Source organism: Anas platyrhynchos, chromosome 2, assembly GCF_047663525.1.
Source record: "Anas platyrhynchos isolate ZD024472 breed Pekin duck chromosome 2, IASCAAS_PekinDuck_T2T, whole genome shotgun sequence".
Classification (NCBI taxonomy): Eukaryota; Metazoa; Chordata; class Aves; order Anseriformes; family Anatidae; genus Anas; species Anas platyrhynchos.
The window spans coordinates 116,971,141-116,994,426 of record NC_092588.1 but is presented as its reverse complement, the minus strand read 5'-3'; the positions used below and the strand labels follow the sequence as shown (position 1 = coordinate 116,994,426).

Here is a 23,286-nt window from a genome sequence, read left to right as displayed (position 1 = left end):
AGTTACCCTGTGATGTATATTGGGTTTCATTTTGATCCACAGGCTATTAAACGTGATCTATGACACTTTCAGAAAAGCTGTAGTTTGGAGTTCAGCCTGTAACTCAAACTTTTTTTTTCTTCCATCATTGGTTATTAATGTGCATATGGCACTGAGAGAGCATAATGAAGTGGTGCACAGATATGTAGGAACAGAGTGCTGCTTTTTAAGAACATAGTCAATAGGGTTAACCAGAACTAAATTAACTGTGTTAAATGTCTTCAAGTTCAGCTTTCTTATTAAAAGCAGTTCTCTTCACAGGCAAGCACAAAAGGCCATTTAAAATATTAGTCAATATGTTCTAATTCCAAAAGGAAGCAAAGGAAAGGAAGAGTAATTAGTCTTATTAAGCAGAGGAAAATACGTGTTGTTTGGGCAAACAAGGAGCACAGTCCGGAATGTGGATGCACTAGTGGAAGCCAACAAAATATATCAAGAGTAGAGCAGTTTGCTATGGCTATAAGCAAATCTCAGAATGGAAAATATTTGACTGTAAATAGGCTAAAAAGTCATACTACATTTTTCTCAAAGAATAAACCATAGATTTAAAGGTTACCATGTCTCAGAAAGTGTATATTTGCAAGGGATGAGGAGGTATTTGCTTTTGTGTTGGGTTTTTGTTATTGTTTGTTTGTTTTTACAAAGGTAGCCAACAAAGACTTAAAATACCAAAAATGTTGACCATGTTTAACAGAAATTTGAACATGCAGACAACAGATTTTTTTTAACCTCAAAAGGCTGGAGAAATTGGCTGACAAGAACCTCATGAAGGGAGAGCTGGGACTGTTCAACCAAAAGAAGAGAAGGCTCAGGGGGGACCTTACGAGGTATATAAATACCTGAAGGAAGGGTGCAGAGATGGAACCAGGCTCTTTTCAGTGGTGCCCAGTGCCAGGAAAAGAGGTAATGGGCACAAACTGCAACACAAGAGGTTCTTTCTGAACATCAGGAAACACTTCATCTCATTTACTGTGAAGGTGATAGCACTGACAAAGGTTGCCCAGAGAGGTTGTGGAGTCTCCCTCCTTGGAGATCTCCAAAATCTTCTGGGCAACTGGCCCTAGATGTCCCTACCTGAGCAGTGGGTTTGGACCAAATGGCCTCTAAAAGTCCCTTCCTACTTCGACTATTCTATGATTGTATGATTACATTAACAAGTTTTTCTAAAAATACACTTAATTCAATACTATGCCTTATTTTATCCCTCCCCTTTTCAAGAATGGTTTTTAGATGATCCCAATATGTAAATATATACGCAATCATAAACATATATATGCATGAGCGTGCACACACATTTATATTCAAAATGTGCATGTGAATGATTCTGAAAAGTCTCGTAGTATTGCATTACGAAATATGTAATTTTTCATTTCTATAGCAGTAATGAACAAAAATGCAATATTGTTCTGTGTGGCAGCATGATTCAAAATATAAAGTGTTTATTTTTATTATGCTATTCTGAAATGACAAGAGATACAAATAAGGATAACGTGTTGGAGTGCTCTTAGTGCAAAGAAATGCACAGATGCTAGAAATTCTTACATCCATACCTTTTTTCCCTTATTTATCTGTACCATATTGATAATTCATCATTAATTTACCTGCCTTTCAAATATGCAACAAGGCTTAACTAGTGGGAGAGATTTAGTCTAAATTCCCTTTGGCTTCCTATCCTCTTAAAATTGTTTAACATTTGCTTATAAAAAACATTACAAGGTTGAATTAGTTTTCAGATTAGCTATTCTGCATACTAGCTTAAGGACCAGCTAGCTGTAATAGAGAATATTAAATTATTCTTTGTTCTTACGTTCACAGGAATGATCATTATTTTTCTTTTCTACCTTGGTCATTCATGATTAGATACACCATTTCAATACTTCAGTTTTACCCTAGTGTAATCATGATGATGACCATTATCTCCAAATTAGAAGCACTTAGATATCTTAGATATTTTTCCAATTTTTCACAAATGTGGAAAGGACAATTTTCTGAGGTATGTCACCACCTGCCTACTTAATTTGTTTGAACTGTGCCAACTTCCATTTAATCCCCCTCCCCCCCCCCCCCCCCCAAAAAAAAAAAAAAAAAACTTTTTTTGAAGAAATTGAGTTTAGTTTTCCAATCCTGTTCATTCTGTAATCAGCAAGACTTCTAACAAAGGCATAAACAATCTTCTAACAAAGATTTCCACTGCTCCATTTGCCCTTTGCTTCTGTGATCTCAGTTTGAAAATGAGCCTCTTTAGATGTTTTCTACATGTATATGTAAACAGAAAGATTTATTGTATGCAAAGCTTTTAGAAATGCAAGTGCTTGAAATCTACTTGTTTGTTTTCTGTATCTGAATGGATAGTTAGAAGACCCCTAGGTTTCAGTAAGACAGCATGAAAAATTAGGGCAGTGGAGAAGTTGAACTTGTGGTTCCTCTGTAAGAAGGGAGTACATCTACACAAAACATACCCCACTATAGGTGGGGTGATTTGCTTGGGTCCTGAAAGAACAGTCCTGTTAGCTAACTACTCCTAGTGAGATAGTTTTAACCTTAACTACGCGCCATACTTACACGGCTATACTGCTCCTAGCATTTGAGTCGGCTACACAGCCTTACATACTGTGATGAAAATACATCCTGCATTGATCTCCTTGAAAGACTGGGTTCTTTGCTTTGGATCTGTCAGTCTCACGATTTTATTTCCTCACAATATTTTTCTCCACTTTGTCCATTCCCCCTCACCCCCGCTTCATTTCATGTCATTATGTGTATTATCACACAGAGAAATGATCGGACCCTCCATTATCCTTTAAAGAATTTCAAGCAAGAAAACGACTAGTGTGAAACCTACTTCACCTCTGGAGATCTGAGCAATCTTGCTCTGCAGGTGGCTTGGGGAAGAGGAAATCCTTGTTCAGCCTGAATGCAACAGATGGAGCTGCAGCAGACTCCTTCCCCACAGCTTCGATCGTTTTTGTAGGCTGAGCACTAGGGATCAATAGACTTCAGTCCCCAGTGGGCCCTGAACATGCACAGCTCAACGTTAAGTCTCTGACAAAAGTTGCCCTGCACTCTCATCTGGTAAACAGTACAGCAGCAAAGCCATTTGGGTTTCTTTTCTTTGTTCTGAGAATTGAGGGGTAGTTTTAGAAGCTGTGTAACAGTCTTCTTACAGTAGAAATGCTTTGTTGCCAGATATGTTATTGTTGCTGGATAGAATGTAAATATCATCAGTTCCAGCTATAACCTGGTATTACAAGTCTAGGAAGGGACTGAGGGGATAGAAAAGAAATAGCCAGCTATCCAAAGGACAGAAATTGGATGGGTGAAATGAATTGGAAGGTAATTATCAACTCTTTTTAATCAACTCTTTTACTGATATTGATTCTTGCCTATTTATCTCAATGAAAAGTTTTCTCTGACCTAAAAAAAAAAAAAAAAAAAAAAAAAAAAAAAAAGTAAAGATTTCTGTAACAGAAATCTCTACAAATGCCACATCATGAATTACTAAAATACCACTTAGTACTACTGCAGAAAGCACAGGCTGGAAGCAGTTCACATCGTTCCTTGTCTTATTACCTCTACTGTAGGATACAATGCATTGACACAAATATACCTTCCTTCTATTTCCCATTTGATATGCCAGCCAACATCACGAAGAGCAAGTTTGAGAGTTGGTCAACAGTCTCCCAAACCATTGCATGGAGACTGAAAGTTAAGCAGGCGTACAATTCCACCAAAGTAATATACATACTGGAGTGCTGCGAGCATCCAGGTCTAACACGAGATCGGCACTGTTAATATTAAAAGTATTGATCCCTAATTCTACTGATAAGAGACTTTAGCAGTGAATCTGGCCCCTTAGTCTAGTGCTACTACTTCAGTACTCAAGCATGAATAAATATAACATGGAGCAAAGTCATAAACTCCAGGTATGTGCAGATTGCCAGTCAGAAAACAAAGTATTATATTTTGAATTAATACATTTTTAAAGGCATAATATTTTTATGTTCTTGCAATTCATACCTACAGATGAGACAGTTAAAACAAAGTCATGCTAAATCTCTTCTTTAATTAACAGCTGCAAATACTTTTGTACTGCTGAGTCATATAAAACTGCAGAAAATACATATGAAAAGGGAAGTGTGCAAATCCCTCATTAACAAGGTACTAACACAGTGCTATAATTTGCCTGTACTATTACAGCTCATTGCATTGTTTCTTCTCATTTATCAGAGCCTAAATCTCTCTGCTTAACAATAACAATAATTTATATGCAGCTAAACTACAAAGATTTTATTCATCTACTACTGCATATTATGTACAATTAATTGCAAAATAAGAGATGTTGTTACTTTAACAAGTGACATTTTACTATTGATTTTCTGAGCACCATTCTCTCCTGAGAAATAGCCATACTACAACATAAGTCCTGCTTATTACTGTATTACTCATTTTGTGGTTTCAGGGCTTACTGTGCCTCTCTCCCTGTGGTACTTGCCTGCAGCCCTGCCTCAGCTGGGCCTCCTGCTCTCACCTCTCCAAGAATGCTGCTGTTCTGCCTCCCCTGAACATAAAATAGAGAATTCAGTTGGGCCCATTGAGTTAGGAAATTTTGCAGCTCTTCTCTTCAAGGGCTGGTGAAATGAAGGCCTGTTTTAGGCCACATACTCAAGACTTGGTACTGCATTCTCCTTATTTGTGTCTATGAACTAAGGCATCCATTCTGGGATCCTGGCATCTCTAAATTTCCTCTCTCAAATAATGAGGAGAGACAACTCTTTCCAAAGGGTGGATTTGACTTTAGGTTGCTTGAGTCATGATCTGGGACTTCCTCTGTGCTTAAGTTGGAGGGAAGCTGTGCCACCTCCTCGTTGAGTATCTGCCTCAAGTCATAGAGGATGAAGCTGGAATTTTTGACTATGAAGATTTCCCTTACAAACCAAGATTCCTCAGACAACCTCTCTGGAAGATCCCCATCTGGTTCTTTGAAATGATCATCCATCCCCCTGGAAGGTATTTCTTTTTAGACCTCTAAACCTACTAAAGCAATCTCTTTTACTTGTAGAGTCTTTTTTCTTGAAGTTCACAACAGATTTGTAGGTGGCTTTGAGAGAAGGCAAAAAAGTCATGGTACCATCTCTTCACATACGTTTGGAAAAACAAACAAACAAACACACCTTGACCCATTCTTTTTCTCTCTATTCTTGTCCAAATGCATTTCTATATGATTACATTAATTCAACGCAACAAGAAAACACATGGGAACAGAAACAATTAGATCAGCATACAGTATTCACAAATGACTGATGAACATCTCCAGAGCTGTCAGTCACAATGATTTAGCCAATTTAACTCCCATATACTTCTGTGTAAATTTTACCATTGATTTCCCTGTCATTTGATGTGGCTCTCCAAAGAAACTCATGTCAAGGAGAGCTAGAAGCTAGAGTCAGTAAGGATACTTGTTACCATAAAAATTATTCATGTGAGAATAATTCATAGCAACAGGTTTCATATACTACGCTTTTAACACACATTAAAATAGTTAAGTATTTTGTTGTTCAAATGTAAAAATAACACAAAGTACTTTATGCAAGGATGCCAGGCATTTTACTGACAACGTCTTGAATACAAATCTTAAGTGGAAATATAGCTGCAGTGACATTTTAGGAACCTATCTTGTGCATCAAACTGGGCCCTCTGCATTTAATGCCATGGTTATAATCTATGCCATTTTTCTCTAGCTGTTACAATATATTGAGGGCAAACTTTATTAATGCAATTTGTTGAAGGTGTTGTTTTCCCTTCCCATTCAAACCTATTACCATAGTCAATAGATATTTTGAATATATAGAGAATATTGAATCGGGTCCTTGATTAGTGTTTGATTTATACCACAAAGACCACAAGATTCAGAGGTTGCCAAGGCAACACCACTTCAACCTCCTTATATTACTGCTTTGATATGAAACCTCTCATTATATAAATGTATCAAAACACCAGTCAGCATGACAGGCTATTTTACAAATATACCTTCAGTTAGCAGACATCATATTCTTAAGAGGAAGGACGTTACCTTTTACTGAGTGGAAGAAGGGAGGGGCCAAAATGACATTCCAAGCTATAGAGGTCTCATTATGAAATTGTATCTCGAGCCTTCTAACGTTACCAATAAGTTTTGCATTCTTCGGCCAAAAATCCAAAATAGGGCCAAAAATAAACATTAAAAAAAAAAATAAAAAAATCCAAGACTGAGATGCTAGAATTTTGAGTAATTGAAACTAACAACAATGTACAAAAGCTTTCCTGCTTTGGAAAACCAATATTCCAATATGTGTTGTTTAGAACTACAGAGTAGGTAAAGTTTAGTAAAGTGTAAAAGATGGACCAGGAACCTACTAAAAGTTTTTTAACCCCCATTTTGAGAACTTCAATACTTGGCAATAAGTACTACTAGCTTTCTTTTCTGAGCAATATTTAACATGCAGCAGTCTACCTACTTTTACACTCCAGACTTTTTGGCAAGGCCAGGCTCCAGTAGGCTCAGTAGAAGGGGCTCTGTTAAAGAGAGCTACTTCTGCATCTCCATCTTAATCCTCTAGACCACAATGAGTTTGAGCAGACTACACGCTGATCCAGAACATATAATGCATGGCTGGCTGGCTGGGTTACCAGTAGGATGGCAATAGTTCTAGACTTATCCCTCCAAACTCTTCTTGTGCCCTAGCACACCCCATGCCTCCAGAAAGCCTTTCAGAGATAGTATTACTAATAATCATCTGGTTCTGCATCACCTGGAGACATTCCAGCATGAGATGAATTTCTGAACCTTTGAATTTTTGAAGAGAAGATTGTTACAAGTAGGAATATGCAAAGGTATTTGCAATTATGGATAAAATATGAATATTGGAATTGTCTGGGCTGAAAATTTTTACTTCTCTCACCTCCACTTCTGGTTTGTAATTTCCAGTTATGCTTATCTCACTGTGACTAAGTGACACGTTGATTGTCCTCAGCAGTAAACAAAGTAAATCTTACCGCGTTTCATAAAAGGGAAAGGAGTAAAAAACACCACTAGGGGGCACATAGAGCACTAACAAAGCAATTCCGAGTCTGGCTCCTTCATCCATGAATTATGTCGCTCCAGGTCAGCAGTAACTGCCTCGATTTTGCAACGACAAAACAACCACACTTACAAATATGTCTAGCTGAATTAAACGGTAGCTCCCCAATTACCACAGAGTGCCATTCATATGGTTTCTACAAGAAGAAATCCCTCTTCACTTATAAGCAATGACATTGAAAGCCACTTTGCATTGCAAGGTTACATCGTGCTACATACTGAGTACTGCAAAATATTCAGGGTATGAACTATCTCGGACCACCCACCTGCATCCAGTGCCTTCAGTGCCTTGCTGTACTGTAAAAAAGAACCAGCTTCACTGTACCGCTAACTGCTGCTGTAATTCCAAGCGATGAAAATGCTGTAAGACCACAGTTGTACACAGAATTCCCTATTTCACTGGGTAACAGGATAATGTACCATTTGTACTGGTTGTTACTTTACCAACACCATATTGTTTCTCGTTCTCTAAAGTGTTTAGGTGGTGACTCACATGACCACCTTGTGGCTGTTGCAAATTGTCCATGCCACTCTTTCCCATCACCTTTCCATTTTACATGATGGAGACTCTGAAAAGGGCAGACCTAAAGTCCAAGGCCCCCTCATTTAAGGAAAAGAAGCAAAAAAAAAAAAAAAAAAAAAAAAACACCAAAAAGAAAAAAAAAATCACCTTCAGATAGACACAGTTTATGTAGGACAGCTAGAAGACTTGACATCAGAATCAGGTATCACACTGTGATCCAGTCATCCAGTCAGCCCTGACATTTCCACATAAAGTGGGCCATGAAATCTGGAGAAGAGCCAGAACAGCAGAAAACCTTCAGGGTTACTTTGCAAAGGACTATGCAAATTCTTCAGAAAGCTGAGGACTTGAGATCAGGGATATTGGCTTATCAACTTTCACCAGCACTAAAGCTCACTTAACTAACCTTCGATGACAGCATGTTATTCGAAAAAATATTGCTGAACAATCAGTTTAACAAAATCAATCATTTGCTCAAGGGAGTTTTAAGACATACATTTCCTTAATTATTGTCAGATATACAGGTCAACAAAAAAGGAAGATTGATTTCTGGATAAACGGAAAAATTGTGATGTTAAAAATGTTGTGTGGAAAGACAGGTTGTGAACTAAAGTATTTAACGCTCATTTTTGTGAACGTGGGAAGATTCAGGAAGCACTTGCAGTCAGGAAACTGTACACATCTTCATCTGCCTGCTGATAGCATGATGCAAAAATATCTCCAGGCTGCATCTTCTAATCACTTACACATTGCTAGTAAGGGTACATTCCTTCATGCCTATGTATCTGTACTGATTAATGTAATATTAATATAATGACTATGGTGTTTGCAACAGCAATCTTACAGAACAAATTGACATTAGCTAGAAAAGTCAAGTCAGCCTTATTTTGTACAACCCAGTGCTGTCATCATCTCTGCTCACTGATGCATGTTGTGCCCCAAACTGGACCCTAGCATCCAAAAGGCAAAGCAACCCCAGACCTGTCTCTGCCAAGTATCAGGGAGGTGAAATAACATCCTCTAGTTCTGTAACAAGCTCAGTTCTGTGATGTCCAACAAATTCCTAGCAGTGCCTAAATCAATGCGACTAGCACTCTTCATTTATTTCCTCCCTTGCCATCTCATCATCCTGGGAGAGAAATTTGTGCCATTCAGTGTCTTGCTTTGCTAAGACACATTGTTTTGGTTGGTTGGGTTTTGTTCATTTGGTTTGTTTTTGTTTGTTTGTTTTTGTGGGGTAGTTTGGGGAGGGAGAGGTTATAGTTTAGGATATAAATAATTTTATTGATTTTCTTAGTGCTTCATCAGAGGCATTAAGAATCAGGAATATGTCACCTTGCCAATGAAAAGAATGTTTGAGATCTGCAGTGGTGCTCAGTTCTTGGGAGAATCTGCACACAATCTCTCCCTCACAAAACACCTGCTAGGAATCTGTCTGTATCCATACATATAATAAAGTTAGGCATCTATTCCCCACCCTCTGACTGGAAGCACCAGCAAGGAACCAGGAACTCAAAAATCCACTCAATCACACACAATTTACGTGCTCTAAGACGTTCATTGTGCCTCACCCATTCCCTCCTCAGTCCTGTCACTTGCAAACATAAATCAAAGGTGGTAGGTGCAGCATTATTTCTTCTATGCCTTCCCATTGCACCCTTTCCAAATCCTCATGGGTACAGGAGATATGTATGTATATGCCTTCCACTCTAACAAAAGGAAGGTAAGCCCCATATGAAAGGATCACAATCCATTCATGTTTTGTGAAAATGTAGTGAATGTACACTGTGGTTTTGAACAACTTTGAACTGCAAGGGTTAAATATACTTTCCAAAACAACACAGACAGGTTTAAGGAAGACCTCACCCCAAAAAAGACAATAGCATCCACTATAAATTGAAAGCAATTCCTGTGAAGGAAAAGCTGCTGGAAGAAAAGCAGCCTCTATAGGAAGTATGCATGTTTTGTCTGTCTATGGTATACATATCTAAGTTCTAGTTTAAATTTCTAGTAAGAAATTCTAGGGGAAAAAATAAATGCAGAATACTGAAGTTGCTACAGGGAGGAGCAAGCAATTAGCTTAATTAATACCAGTGTCTATTGTTTCCTAATTAATTCTTAACAACTTATTCCCAGTTTGTTACTTCAAAATTTCACTGCTACTTTTTTCCAAGATGTATATGAATGGCAGGCAGAGTTACCAAAATGCTCATCACTGAAGTTTTTCCCATTGTATTTCTGTTTTCATTTACAGGTTGTTTAACATCAGAAATGTATTCTTAAGCATTTCCTCACCTGCCTTTTCTACAGTAATGCAAGACAAGCTCCAAGGACAATGTTAAGTGTCTGCAATAGGTAATGAATACTCTGTCTAGACAAGAGATGCAGACAAGACTGTTCATCTTCTCTCAGTTCTGCCATCTGCTAACAGCTTTGATAGTAAGCGGAATACTTGGAAATGTGTGCATCTTTTTGCATGTAGAAAAAGAATAATTTGCTTTGTCTAAATAGGGAACAAACTTTAAAATCCTAGTAATATCTATTTGAGGATTAAATCACCATTCCACTGATAGGTTTATGTCTGGAAAAGCCAGGGGCTATTTCACATTCTTATACAGATACATCAGTAAGCTAACACTGTTCATGTGACACTCACCTCATGTAGCTTCTGCCAAAATTCAGGTCCATCCTCCATTTTTCTTAAACTCGGTGGAATGTACCAAAAGCAAACATTTGCATACTCCGGCTAAACAAGAGAAGAAGTGATTGCTTATGAAATATAACAAAATGAGAGAGGGATATATATTGCAGCTCATCAGCAAGTTGTGCTTTATTTGAGGGATCGGGGGGGACAGAAGGAGTTTACACCTTTTTAATCAAGACTTCCTTCTCCAACACAGATTGTTTCCCTTTTCTGAAACAAGAAACAGTTTTAACATTGTCCACTTATCTCCCCCCTGTCGGAAGGAAGGAAGGAAGGAAGGAAGGAAGGAAGGAAGGAAGGAAGGAAGGAAGGAAGAGGAAGCCTGCTGGGGTTCCTTCTTTATTTCTTCTTTTGCCTTGGTTAATAAAAATTTTGGTTTAAAAAAAAAAAAAAAAGTGTAAGAGAGGCATTGAGAGCTAACTTGGATTTCAAAACTGAAGGAAGTTGAAAGAGAAAAATACATTTTCTTTTCAGAAGGGAAATTTCCTGTGATGCATTTTACACAAAACACACAAACTCATTATTTTTGGTACTATTTAATGTTTGCACACCTAGTCATTTTTTCTACTGAATGACTACTCTCCTTTTATATCATACAGCCCACTATGTAGTTCTGGAGTTAGTGCTGGCCTTCTCAGATTTCATGTTTTAAGAATCTCAGGATGCTTTGTATGATACATGCCTGAAAATATCTTGTCCAATAACTAAGCAGGCCTTTTGAGCAAAGACTCCACATCTCTGCTTCCCTCCTGGGCAAATTTGCCTTTAAACTCAGCGGAGATTTAGCTGCAAGCCTCCTGACAAGAAGAATGGATGTTCATCATGCATTATAAAATAAAGCATTTTGTTTTATGAGGTTTCTATTTTGTACATGATTGAGAAAATGTTCCAGCAGACCAACCCAGGATCTGCCTACATTTCCTGCTAATTTGGAACGAATTATATTTTATTTTTTACCTGTGCAGATAGCAAGAGCATGATGAATAGATGTGTTTTCCAGTCCCACCCAATACTACCCATAACAACACTCAGTTAATGTTGACCTACCTTGTTTTCAATGCAGTATATTCACCTGGGGTCTAAATTACAACATGGAGTATAAACTAACACGCCCCTACCCCCCAACACACACACCATCCTCATTAGTATGGCTGAACAAAAAAAAAAAAAAGAAGTTAAAAGGCAGCTTGATAGCTGGGTCACACCATCTCGTTGCCCCACTGTGACTGCGGCTGCTCTTACAATTGAGGCAGTTCCTGAATGAGGAGAGCCCACCAGCTGAGACATGCTCTTTCATGAAAGGGCACTGAGAACTGCTCATATCATTTTCCGCCTCACTTCAAAGAATGCATTAAATACAATTTAATCATCAAGGAGAATATCGTTGTCAGCTGGAACAGAACTGCAAACCTGCCACCTGCTGTCATTGAATGAAATAAAGCTCAGTGCTTAAAGTCCCATTTCTTTCCCCAAAGAGCATGCATTGAGTACACACAAACACGGACCCTGAAAAGGCAGCGATTTCCTCATGAATGCAAGCACTAGTTGACTGTTGGAGGGTTTATTTTAAAGCTGCTTAAAATCAGATGGCAGGACTAAGCAGATGGCATATATTATCATATTGCCTCCTTGATTGTCTCAGTTTCCTTTCACACATCAGATAACTTCATCCCCCTCTGAAAATACCATTCATCCCAGAAAGAAATAACTACCCCCAGCCACGCTTCATGATTACTTGTCATCTTCTCACAGCTCTTATCCAAGCAGGTAAGCAATTATACCATAGAGGAGTTCAAGATGACAGACGCACAACTGGCATTTCCAGGCTGTAGAAGAGTCCTCACTACAGGACTTTCACTGCATGTATCTGAGGATCATCTTCCAAGCTTCTTGTCCGAAGTCCAACTTCCGTTCATAAAGGACTCACTTAATGGGGCCTAGCTGCCTACCAGCAGTCTTTCTTTAAATTCTCACTGCTTGTCCTCCTGTGCTCCTGAAAATTTCTTCTTAACCCTTGCTCAACCTCCTTCTCATAGCCCATACTATCGCACTCCTTCCAATCCTATTCTCAATCCATGTGTCCTTTTCCTGCAGGAACCAAACAACACTCTGCTCTCACCAGCATCTTTCACACCTAAGGTGGATCTACCCTCTACACTAAGCTCTACACAACAGAGAAGGGTTATCTTTTTAATGAACTTGCCACTTTACTCATCATATGTTGTGTCATCATTTGCCAATCATATGTTGCTACCAGCACCCTTCATGTAAAGTTTCCCAGTATGCACTTCCAAATTAGCAGTTTTCAAAGGTAAACAGAAAAGTTTTACAAGTGGTATAAAATAGTTTTTAAATTTCATATTAATTCCATCCTAACCTGGAATGCTTATTGGATCAACAAATGTAAACCAAATTTGAAAATTTGGTTCATCATTACATTTGTTGTTCTCCATGAGCTCTCTTCCTCCCCATGGTACTCACCCAGCTGTCTTTCACGTACTTATATGTTCTAAAAATGACAGATCTTTTCAGTGCCTCCCAAGATATTAACCTCACTTACCAAAGAGCTGGGGATAGGAGAAAAAATTGAGATCTTTAGCCCTGCTCACTCTCTCCTAAGCAAAACCATCATAAGAGAAAAAGCTGACAGGTTTAGCAAAGATGGGTGAAAACTACTTATTTTTGGTAGTTTTTAGGAAGATGGATGTAGAAATAGAATTAAGGAAAAAATATGGACTTCAGTGATGAAAAGTTCATTTTAGGATCAAGATATTCTGATTATTCTTCCAGCACTCAGTCTCATCTGTAAGCCTGGCAGGCACTGCCTTTTTGCAATCAGACTCTTCTCTTTCACAGGAAAATGCTCCATTTATACACCCTAAGGCAATACAGGCCCAGAAGCTATGAAAATGGCTAGACTGGTGGTAGGGAATACAGAACATACTATGTGTCCAAGCACATCTGTGCATCACAACTTATTAAGTTACACACTTCAAATACGAAATGGCATTTGGCTAAAAAGAACAAAGACAAACAACAGGCAAAAAAAATGTTAAATTCCATTTTCACTTACCTCCAGAAGAAGCTGGAATCCCTCTCTTTTCTTAATTTCCTCCACTAGATATCTGTAATTAAAAACACAGGGTTTTATGACATTGAACAATACAATACTTAGAGGCAACAACAGAAAAGGCCTTAAACACATAAACATCTTTTTTTTTTTTAATTATTATTTTATTTTATTTTATTTCCCCACCCGACTTGAAGAAACCACAGAGTTAAACCTCATTTCTACCTGCTGTGAAAATACAGTAGCTATCAGCTCCTGGAAACAAATAAAAGCAACAACCAGCCAAGGAGTACTGAGAAGAGGCCAAATTCTGTCCTCAGGCACAGATTTTCAGTGGAGCCACATGGCACAAATTGATCCTATTTACATCAGGCTGTGAACTTTCCTGATGCAAATTTCTATTGATGCTGTTCTCTACAAATTAATTCCTCAATCTCTTTTCCTCAAGTGCTGATGCTGTGCTGCCATCTTATTTCATGGTCACCCTGACATTTCTTGCACTATTACCATTGTCACCAGGATCTTGGCCCAGAACTTAAGTTTCCACGTACTTCAAAAGACCGTCAGTTTTCCTGCTACTGTCCTTGTCCTGTACTTTACAAAACAGTGCACATTTCCCTTCAGTGAGCCTCTGCTGATGCACAATAATCCCTGGGCGTCCTATGCTAACAATGCACTAAACTAAATATTTCTTGTATCATTCACCTGTCAGCATGGAAAAAATAAATAATAAAAAAATGCCTTCAGTACAAAGATGGATTTGAATCCAAACTTTTGATCCAAACAGCACCAATTTTTATAAATTTTTTAAAACATGACCTCACCTTTGCCACTAGCAGATGTCACTCCAGCATTTTGAAGCAAAGAGGACAGTTTGTCATAGCTAGGGCTCTTTTAATTACATGCCCTCTCAAAACCTTCCCAACGAAAACTCCAAAGAAATTACCTCAAACTCATACAGCATTCCCATGTCAACAGAATGTTAGTCTTCTACACAGAGGTATTGCTGTCTAACAGTAATAAAACAGAGGCAGTTAAACTACAGATTTTGTATAAATATGCTCTTTTGTTTCATTAATTCAGCACTTCCCTGCCTGCAGCTGCCTTATTGGTCATCACACAAATAATTCTTTTATTCACTCCTAGAGGAAGAAAAATACTGTTAGAATAACCCTCCTTGGTCCTATTCACATGCCTGAAATCTGCCTTCACAGGGACACCACTAGCACAGCTGTATCCACAAAGCCTGAGATTCAGCAGACGTGCTGCAGAAACTGGTTGGCTAGGGAGGCAGTAAACAATACCCTAGATGGTCTAATTTTTTCAAAACAGAGCATGGGGAGTTGCCACTTTGTTTATCATTAACAAGTATTGTGCATGTGACTCATTACCTCTTAGCACACGTCCCCGTAAAATGATTGCTGTGACAAAGTGCCAGCTCCCAACAGCACAGCTCTATGAGTTGCACCAAACTGTGCACTGCTGAGGTGTTTCTCTTCACTGCAATAAGTCAATGATCTGGATCTTGTCTGCCACGACCATTTAAATCCTACTGTGTGTTCTTGTTTGTTACCTGGCTGTTAATTCCCAAGCTACTGTTTAGGTTGAAAGCAAGGCATACTGAAAGGCATGCAGGAGGATAGATATAACTGGGGAGGGAACCTGCTTCTGTAGGTAAATTTAAGCAAAAACAAGTTCAGTGCTTCCATTCTGTTGATTAGAAGATTCTTGTCTGTGTTGAAAAAATAACATCTATCATAATCAGCAGGCCATTCACAAAACAGTGGCTCTCAAACCATTTTTTAATTTAATCCTGAAAAAAAGGCAAACGAACAACAAAAAAAAAAAACTCTTTGAAGGGATCTAAGTATGAACACGTAGTTTTTTGAGGTCTTAAAGTGTGTTAGAGCTACTTTTCATTTCATAATACCCTGCTCTCTTACCACAAGCACCTTTTTTCTTATACCACTGTCTGACATAGGATATCTGATGCTGGTCAAGCTCACAACACCGTTAATCATGTTCCTAACTACACTGCCAATGGCCTAAGAAGGCAGCCATTAGAAAAATCCATCACCCATGATTTATCTTGCCAGGACCATTTGATGGCAGTGGAGTAATTTACTCTGTGCATCTTTCCACAGTTGACAGAGGAGTTTTATTATCATGTCACGTTTGCAGAATGTCAGAAGGGCTCGAATCTCAGTGAGGACTGGAGTGCACAGAGAAGTGCTATTTGCTACGATTAAGCCTTGCAGAAAGTGAGGGGTGGGGAACTGCAGCAAACGTGGATATATGTCTGTTAAAAGTAGGTGTTGTCAACAGAGTGATCAGGCATAAAAACTGCAAAGATACTGAAGCATAAAGTGAAGAGGTGGATAATTACATCTAATATATTAGGGCTATCTACCATGTTGAAAACATGATTCACCTCTAAACCAAGAAGAAATTGATGGAATAGCCAATAAGCAAAGTTTGATGCAACAGAAATGCATGACTGCAATTACCCTAAAGCCTTTGCAGCTCTGCCTATCCATGGAAAATAATCTTGTTCTCAAATTGTAGAGCCAATGCACCAGTTCCATCATTAATCTAGGTCTCTGTTCAGGAACACTGAAATACTATCTTTGCAACATCAAAGGAAAACCTACTGTAACAAACAGGAGAAAGGCTGCACAGCTGTTGAGTAGTTAAGAGACCTGGCACAGTGCCCAGCAAACCTGATGTCTCAGCTGCAAAGTGCCCATGTCCACGCAAATTCCAGATAGCAATGCAGCTACTGTAAAGAATACACTTCATCAGATAATGACAAAGAATTTTCTTCTTCAAACAAGGAAAAAAAAAAAAAAAAAAAACATTCTGTCCTTAGAAACGAATTCAGCTTAGAAGCTGAATCCTAACATTCAAAGAAAATATCGATCCCAGAAAGGTCATTAATCACTGCGTTCAGTTAGATGACCTTGGCCAGTGACTTTGATAAGGCTGAATTCGCCTACTGATAGTGCAATGAATTGCATAGTCTGTACAGACACAGTCCAGTACAATACTCAGGAACAAAAATAAGGTGCAATCTAACCTGAAGATTTTAAGAACACATAATCTGTTGAATAATGAGCGGCTTTGAAGAAATAGAGAATAAGGCCAGAGCTCATTTGGGATTTTCTGGGTTTGCTTCTTTCTTACTTTTTTTTTTTCTCCATTTCTAATCTACTCTGGTTTTACATCATAGATGTTTCAACTTCTTCTTTAAAGTGACTTTCTTAAAGTGAGAACATTCCTTTAATTTTCTGTAAACATTCAGTTCTTTTAAACTTGGTGGTTCATATCCAAAATATAATGCCAGTATGATAGAGGTGACTGTTTTTAAATATTAATGATTTGCATTATAGTAGTGTGTAGCTAGCCCAGGAGTGAGTGAAGATGTTGATTCAGTTTTATCTTGAATACATTTTGAACATACTTCAATTGAATTGTTTGTAATGGGACATTATCTTATTTCAAGACCATATTTTCTATTAGAAGACAAAAAAACTTGTGTATGGAAGTTTATTTCCAGACACTGAGACATCATTGTCACTTTAGAAACACCTTCTAGCAAGAATTTTATGGAATTCACTTGTGAAACCATGTGCTGTAAGACCAAAAAGATAGTAAAAATTGAAAATGGAGAAAAAACACCAGAAAAAGACATGCTTCAGTCCCTAATGGAATATACTACAAGCATTAAGAATTTCAGCAAACCCATGAAGAAAAAATAAACATCCATTAGCTCTGAGCAACCTCAGCAACCTGCCGTTATCTTCGTATAGCTCTACTATACCCTAACATTAACAGAGCATCCTCATATGTTTCCCCACAACAATACTTTTCTGTGTTTTCTCAGTCATGAGGAATGAAGTGGACACAAGAATGGAAAATTCACTTCTTGCTAGACATAGCTTAGAACCTGGCACATGGTGCCTGTTTTACATTAATACCAGAACATACATTTAAGAGTTAGAAGAGGGAGGGGATGCTGGTAGATGCTGTCCTACATATGGTTCAGATAACATGGATGTTAAACAAAGTATATCAATAGTTGAATTCAGATTCTTTTTTTTAACTGACATCTATGCTTATTGCTACAAGTAGTAATTACTATTAAATATTGCAGCAAATTTAATCACACTAGTTATTACTGCTATTGCTAATAGTTTTTTTCTTGTATTAGACAGAAAGAAAAGGGGGGAAAAAAGTAACAGTTTGGTCTGTTCCAAGATAAGAAGTGTGAGCACTGTCAACATTTCAGACAGTCAATGACACAGAGTAGACATCTTCAAAATTGCGAGGAGGTACCTAGCCAAAGCCAGTGCCCTGTTCACTCTCTCCTCGAGGCCTGTGGTTCCCAGCGCCTTCCACATCAGCCAGAATTTGAATGCATCCGGACGCCTGCTGCACTGAATGGACTTGTCACCAGTGTCATAGCTGACATCGTAGAACTTGTCCTGCTGGAACAGGTACGCAGCCTTGGCAGAGTAACACTTCTTCAGGAGGCCCTATCAGAAACACAACAGAGGCTTAGATTGCTGATAGGCATTGTTAAACCTTTTTATCTTCACAAGCCAAAGCAGTTTTTCCTGTCTGTACCAACCATTTAGTAAAAGAGAACTGGATGTGCACGTCACCATTCACAGCTTACAGCATTGTTTAAGAACCCTGGAAGAACCCAGTGAAGTCAGCATTGACCACACAGATTTATTTTATTATTTTTTTTTCTGATGATTTACTTCATAGTGTCACTGAAGAACTGTAGGTTGAAGAGCAATTCTGTCCCAAATCTCAAGAAACCATGGGAGCAGGTACCACAGAACCAGCTGCCCAAACACATGAATGTATGGGTAAGGAGAACTTCTATACTGAAAGGGTTGTTACACACTGGAACAGGCTGCCCAGGGAGGTGGTGGAGTCACCATCCCTGGAAGTCTTTAAAAGACGTTTAGGTGAAGAGCTTAGGGATATGGTTTAGTGGGGACTGTTAGCGTTAGGTCAGAGGTTGGACTCGATGATCTTGAGGTCTCTTCCAACCTAGAAATTCTGTGATTCTGTGAAGCAGGAGAAGGGGAAGCCTGTGCCCACTGCTACAGCCTGTAGGTTGGAAGAACAGCCTGAAAAGCTTCCAGAAAGTTCACAAATGGCTCAATCTGTTTCTTCTTTCCTCTGACAAAAGACTTCACATATGGCACAGTTAGTTATGGGCAAAGAGTATTTCAGCCCCAAACCCAATGTTTTGCTGTTACCAGTAGAGAGCTTCTGAAGATTTAGCATACGTTATCTGACTGTTTTAGTGGAAACACCACCGACAGATTAGCATAACCCCATGTCTCATCTCTATTCACAGTTCTGACAACTTTAACATTTGAAAATAAGCCTCAGAAAATTGCTTTAGTGCACCCTAACTATGATTTGTTAACGAAATTATTTTTATTCAGCAATCTCCAGGCTCCAACTTCTAGGAGATTGTCTGGGCAGAAATGGCCAGCAGAAAACAGACAAAAATCAATGAGTACAGTGGCATGCTCCAGCAAAGAACGAAGCTGGGAAATAGAAAGCAGAGAGGCTGTTAGATGTTTAAAGGTACAGGTGAGGAAAGGAGACACAGGACTGGCCCATTGGCTGAAGAATAAGAAGTAGAGACAAGGGCTAACAGAAAGGAAGTTACGAGAGCAGAGATGAGGGTGGTCCTGCAATGGGCCCAGGAGACAGGACAGGTTGTGGATTTGTCAGGGAAGTTAAAAGAGGGTGAGAAAAGAAAATCTGTAAGGTGCTACTAAAATAGAAATTCAGATGAATTTCAAAACATGGCTACAGCATCCGATTCAGATCTGCAAATGTGTATTTAAGTGACAGTTGAACCAGAAGTCTTCCATACAGCAAAGACCAAGGAACAGAAGCACACAACATGGTAAAAGATGCTAAACTACTCTAGGAAATAACAATTCATTTCTCAGTTCAACGTCACTCTTCAGTTTTGAACCAACTGAACAGGCTTTTCACATATCACAGCCGTTTTTCTGCATCTGCAGCAACTTTGACTTCGAAACGGCAGACAGGGTCTGACATATCTCTTAGTCAAAGTATGATATTCCTGCAACAGAGGTACAGTTTTTAATCAATGTTACAGTACACTACTGGTAACTTTAGCACTGGCAGTAAAATAGAGAAAAAGACTTTAAGACAAGGAATTCAAAGAACACACGAAAATGAGAAACAGTCCACTGGCATAAACAGGATAAAGTTTCCCTCTCTCCTAGCCTTTTCAATTCCCTCTGTCAATATTTTAAAAAAGAAAATGATTAAAAAAAAAAAAAAGTAAAGGAAAGGAAAGAAAAGATACCATGAACACCTATTTGTAAAGCACAAAAGGAGAAAAACAACCTTGAAGAAAGCTTCTCCACTACTTCTGCAGGGATTTGACAATCCTGTTGTAATACCCCTGGTTTGCAAAAAGGACAGCAAATTCAGTATGAACTCTCTAGCCCCAGGACCAGCACATTCAGCCTTGTGAGAGGACAATTTGTGTGACAGCTTGGGAAGAAAGGGATAGTGGCTGCTAAGAATTATAATGTGCTACTGCAGCTCACTGTAGCATTAGCTGGAAAGACAGTGCTGGGCCTAGTATTTTTGCAACACCTCAGATTCTCACACTTTCCAGGTTTTTCAGAGGAAAAACAAAAGGCAAAAAGATGACACTGGAAACTGAAGAAAAGTCAAGCACTGACACATCCATCCTTCACCACTTTTATATAGCTTTGTGTTCTCTGGCTAACCAGTTGCCCAACAGGAAAGGGAATCCATTTGACAAGACATTGTGCCATGCTCACTTAGATCTCTGTACCTGAATCTTTAAATAAATTTTAAAATTAAATTAAAATTTAAATTAATTTTAATAAATAAATTTTAAAATTAAAAAAAAAAAAAAAGGAGAGAGAGAGAAAAGAAAGCAAACAAAAAAGAGAGCAACACCCCCAAATTGAAGTTAATTGCTTTGTTTATCACTGACTTTAAAGTTTTGCATCATGTTTCAGCAGCAAGTGTATAGCAGGGCCAGTTAATGTGGGGTTATCTTCTGCATTATCAGAATGTAACACAGCTGCACGGTAGTGGACACCACAGGATATTAGCTCCCCTAATGTCCATCATCTGAGAAATAACTTCTGTTTGTCACAAGAAATTTTAACTTGGTATTATTACAGAAGGAGTCAGACAAATGTTCTAGAGTGAAAAGCCAAGCAAGAACAAATATCTCAGTGAATTCAAATTCCTGAGAAGATCTTTCCTCTAAAAAACAAACAAAACCACAGGTACTCTCCTACTCTCATGGTGCATCCAAAGCTGACGAGATATGCTGGTTTGATGACCCTTTTCCATCTGATCATCTTACTGATAATGCAACACGCTCAAGAAATCCTGTTGAAGATCTTGCCTTCTGTCAATCTCCAGAGGCAAGGACAGTAACGTCCCCTCGCACATCACTAGAGCAGACAGGAGAAGAAATGAAAATCGCGTGTTGTGCAAGGGAAAGGGAATTTTCTAGACCAATGCAAGAAGCAAGGTGGATAACAAAGGGGGAGGAGAACAGAAAAGTTGCAGGATAGGCTGTTGGGCTGAGGAAAAGAAAAAGTCCAAGATAAATTTTCTGCTCAAAAAAGCAATTACTCCTTGATCTCTAGTGTCTTGAAAGGAATAGACTCAAACAAGCTGAGGACATAAGATGTCGTCTCAGTTTTCCCATTGAAATGAAGGAAAAGTAGAAAAAAATGAAAGGAAAATATGCTTTCTAACTCAGTATTATCAGTCCCAAGATGATCCTGATGACTGTCCGCACAGTAACTGAACTGCTCCAGCAACTCAGAAAAATTGCAAACATTTCATTAGCACTGTCTCATTTGCAAATTTGTGATTCTTCCTTCAGTATCTTTTATCTGTTTCTGTCCTTTGATCAGAAGCTAACGGTAGTTCTCTGCCTTATATTGAGGCTGTTAAGAGTTTCAGAAAATGGAAATACTATTTTCATAAAGGCCCTGGTCCACTATGAAGTTTCAAGCAACTTTTCATTTTGATTAAGTCTACAGATAGTTGTTATGTGTTATAATTAGTGGCAAATAAATGAATAATTATTGATACTAAAACAAATATAGACAAGCTCCAGTTTCTTACAGTACATAATTCAAAACACCTTTTTTCTCATTGAACAGACTTATCTACAGCAAGTCTTCTGATCTCCCTCCATTTCCATTACTAAGTGAACTTGAATTTTGTTAACAAAACATGAACAGCTTTTTCCTCCCAAGACAAACGTCTTCTTGATTTGCTTCATCTGAAGCAAAAAGGATGATCTTTTGAATGGCATACTTGAAAATTCTCAAAAGCAGTGTATTACAAAAGGCCATCCCTGTAATTCATTTCAAGAGGTGAGAAGGAGCTCTCAGTAGCACTAACCCCAAATAGAAAGCAAGTTTGTTTCCTGCAGCTGCTCTGGAAAGAAATTAGTGAAGTAGATATCTTTGTGACACTGCTAATGATGAGGAAGAGATTATACTGCAGGTATGTTTACCATGATCAATCAGTAATGCTCTGTGCTAAACTAGGACTTCATCAGCTACATTCTTTTAGATTTTATTTTTAACTTTATTAGTTAGAATTCTCTTGGTTTCCTAGAACTGATTACTAATTACCTAACCTAGTGCTGCACTTAAAGATCTGAAGAATCACAGAACTTTGGCATTTGTGATAAATATTAGTTCCACATGTATATGGTGACAGTAATCATGCTTACAGGATTACAGAAGGAACAAGTTGGAACAGGTCTGGTTTTAAGAGAAAATGCACGACCTAAAACTGATTCATAGCATTTTAAGAACATTCAAGAACAAAGTTCACTTACTAAAGTTTTGAGAATATCAGTCCCCGTAGCTGTGTGTTTAAACTGTCACTGCAATTCACATCAGAGCAATACAGGTATGTTCTGAGTAAGTCTCTCATCACAAAAGTGATGAAAGTTACTCAGTGCATGGCAGTGAAGAAGGGATAGCTGTGCATTTCTTGAGTGATTTAAGCACTGAAAAGCCATTGTCATTGATCTGAGCTTTTTCAGAGGATTAACCAATCTCTCTTTCCCTTTGGTGAAAACACTTCTCCCTTCTAATCAAGTCAAACACATATTTCTCTCTTCTATCTCTAACTTCTTTGGAAACCACTCCTATTTACTTTCATCAAGGTGAGAAGATTGCCTCTTATCAGCATTTCTCTGCTGTTTAAATATTTTCCTATATAGATTTTCAAAATAATAGATAAACACAGTATTTCATTCTAAAAATCTAGCTGCAATCTAGTCTTAAGACTATTGGCATTGCCAAACTAAATGGCTTCACCCTGCAGAAGGCCCTGGGCAGGTTGGATTGATTGGCAGAGGCCAATGTGATGAGGTTCAACAAAGCTAAGTGCCGGGTCCTGCACTTTGACCACAACAACCCCATGCAGTGCTACAGGCTTGGGGTAGAGTGGCTGGAAAGCTGTACAGAGGAGAAGGAGGATCTGGGGATCAAAGTAAAGCAAGGCTCCTCCAGTAAAGTGTCATAAACATTCATTTGATTTTTTTTTTCCTTAAAGATTTATATTCGACTTTTTTCAAAAAGCTGAAGAAAGTAACCAAGTTTGGACGTGTTTTTGCATAAGGTCTGCACTGGCACAAACATAAAATGCATAAATGCCGGTTTTCTAGGAATTAAAGCCTGACTAAAACACCTTCTCCTCCCCATGCAGAAAAGTGTTCTATTTTCTAGAACATATCTCAC

At 38.4% G+C, this 23,286-nt stretch overlaps 1 protein-coding gene across 1 annotated transcript in view; it reads right to left on the bottom strand.

Annotated features, from left to right (window-relative positions):
• The window catches only part of GADL1 (glutamate decarboxylase like 1), an 82,688-nt gene that overhangs the window by 25,400 nt on the left and 34,002 nt on the right, over nt 1-23,286 (bottom strand). Inside the window, exons 12-14 of the mRNA XM_027451099.3 lie at nt 17,789-17,988; nt 13,457-13,508; nt 10,336-10,425 (exon numbers count right to left, since the gene is read on the bottom strand). Coding sequence (XP_027306900.2) covers nt 10,336-10,425; nt 13,457-13,508; nt 17,789-17,988 — 342 coding nt within the window. The remainder of the gene's footprint in view (nt 1-10,335; nt 10,426-13,456; nt 13,509-17,788; nt 17,989-23,286) is intronic.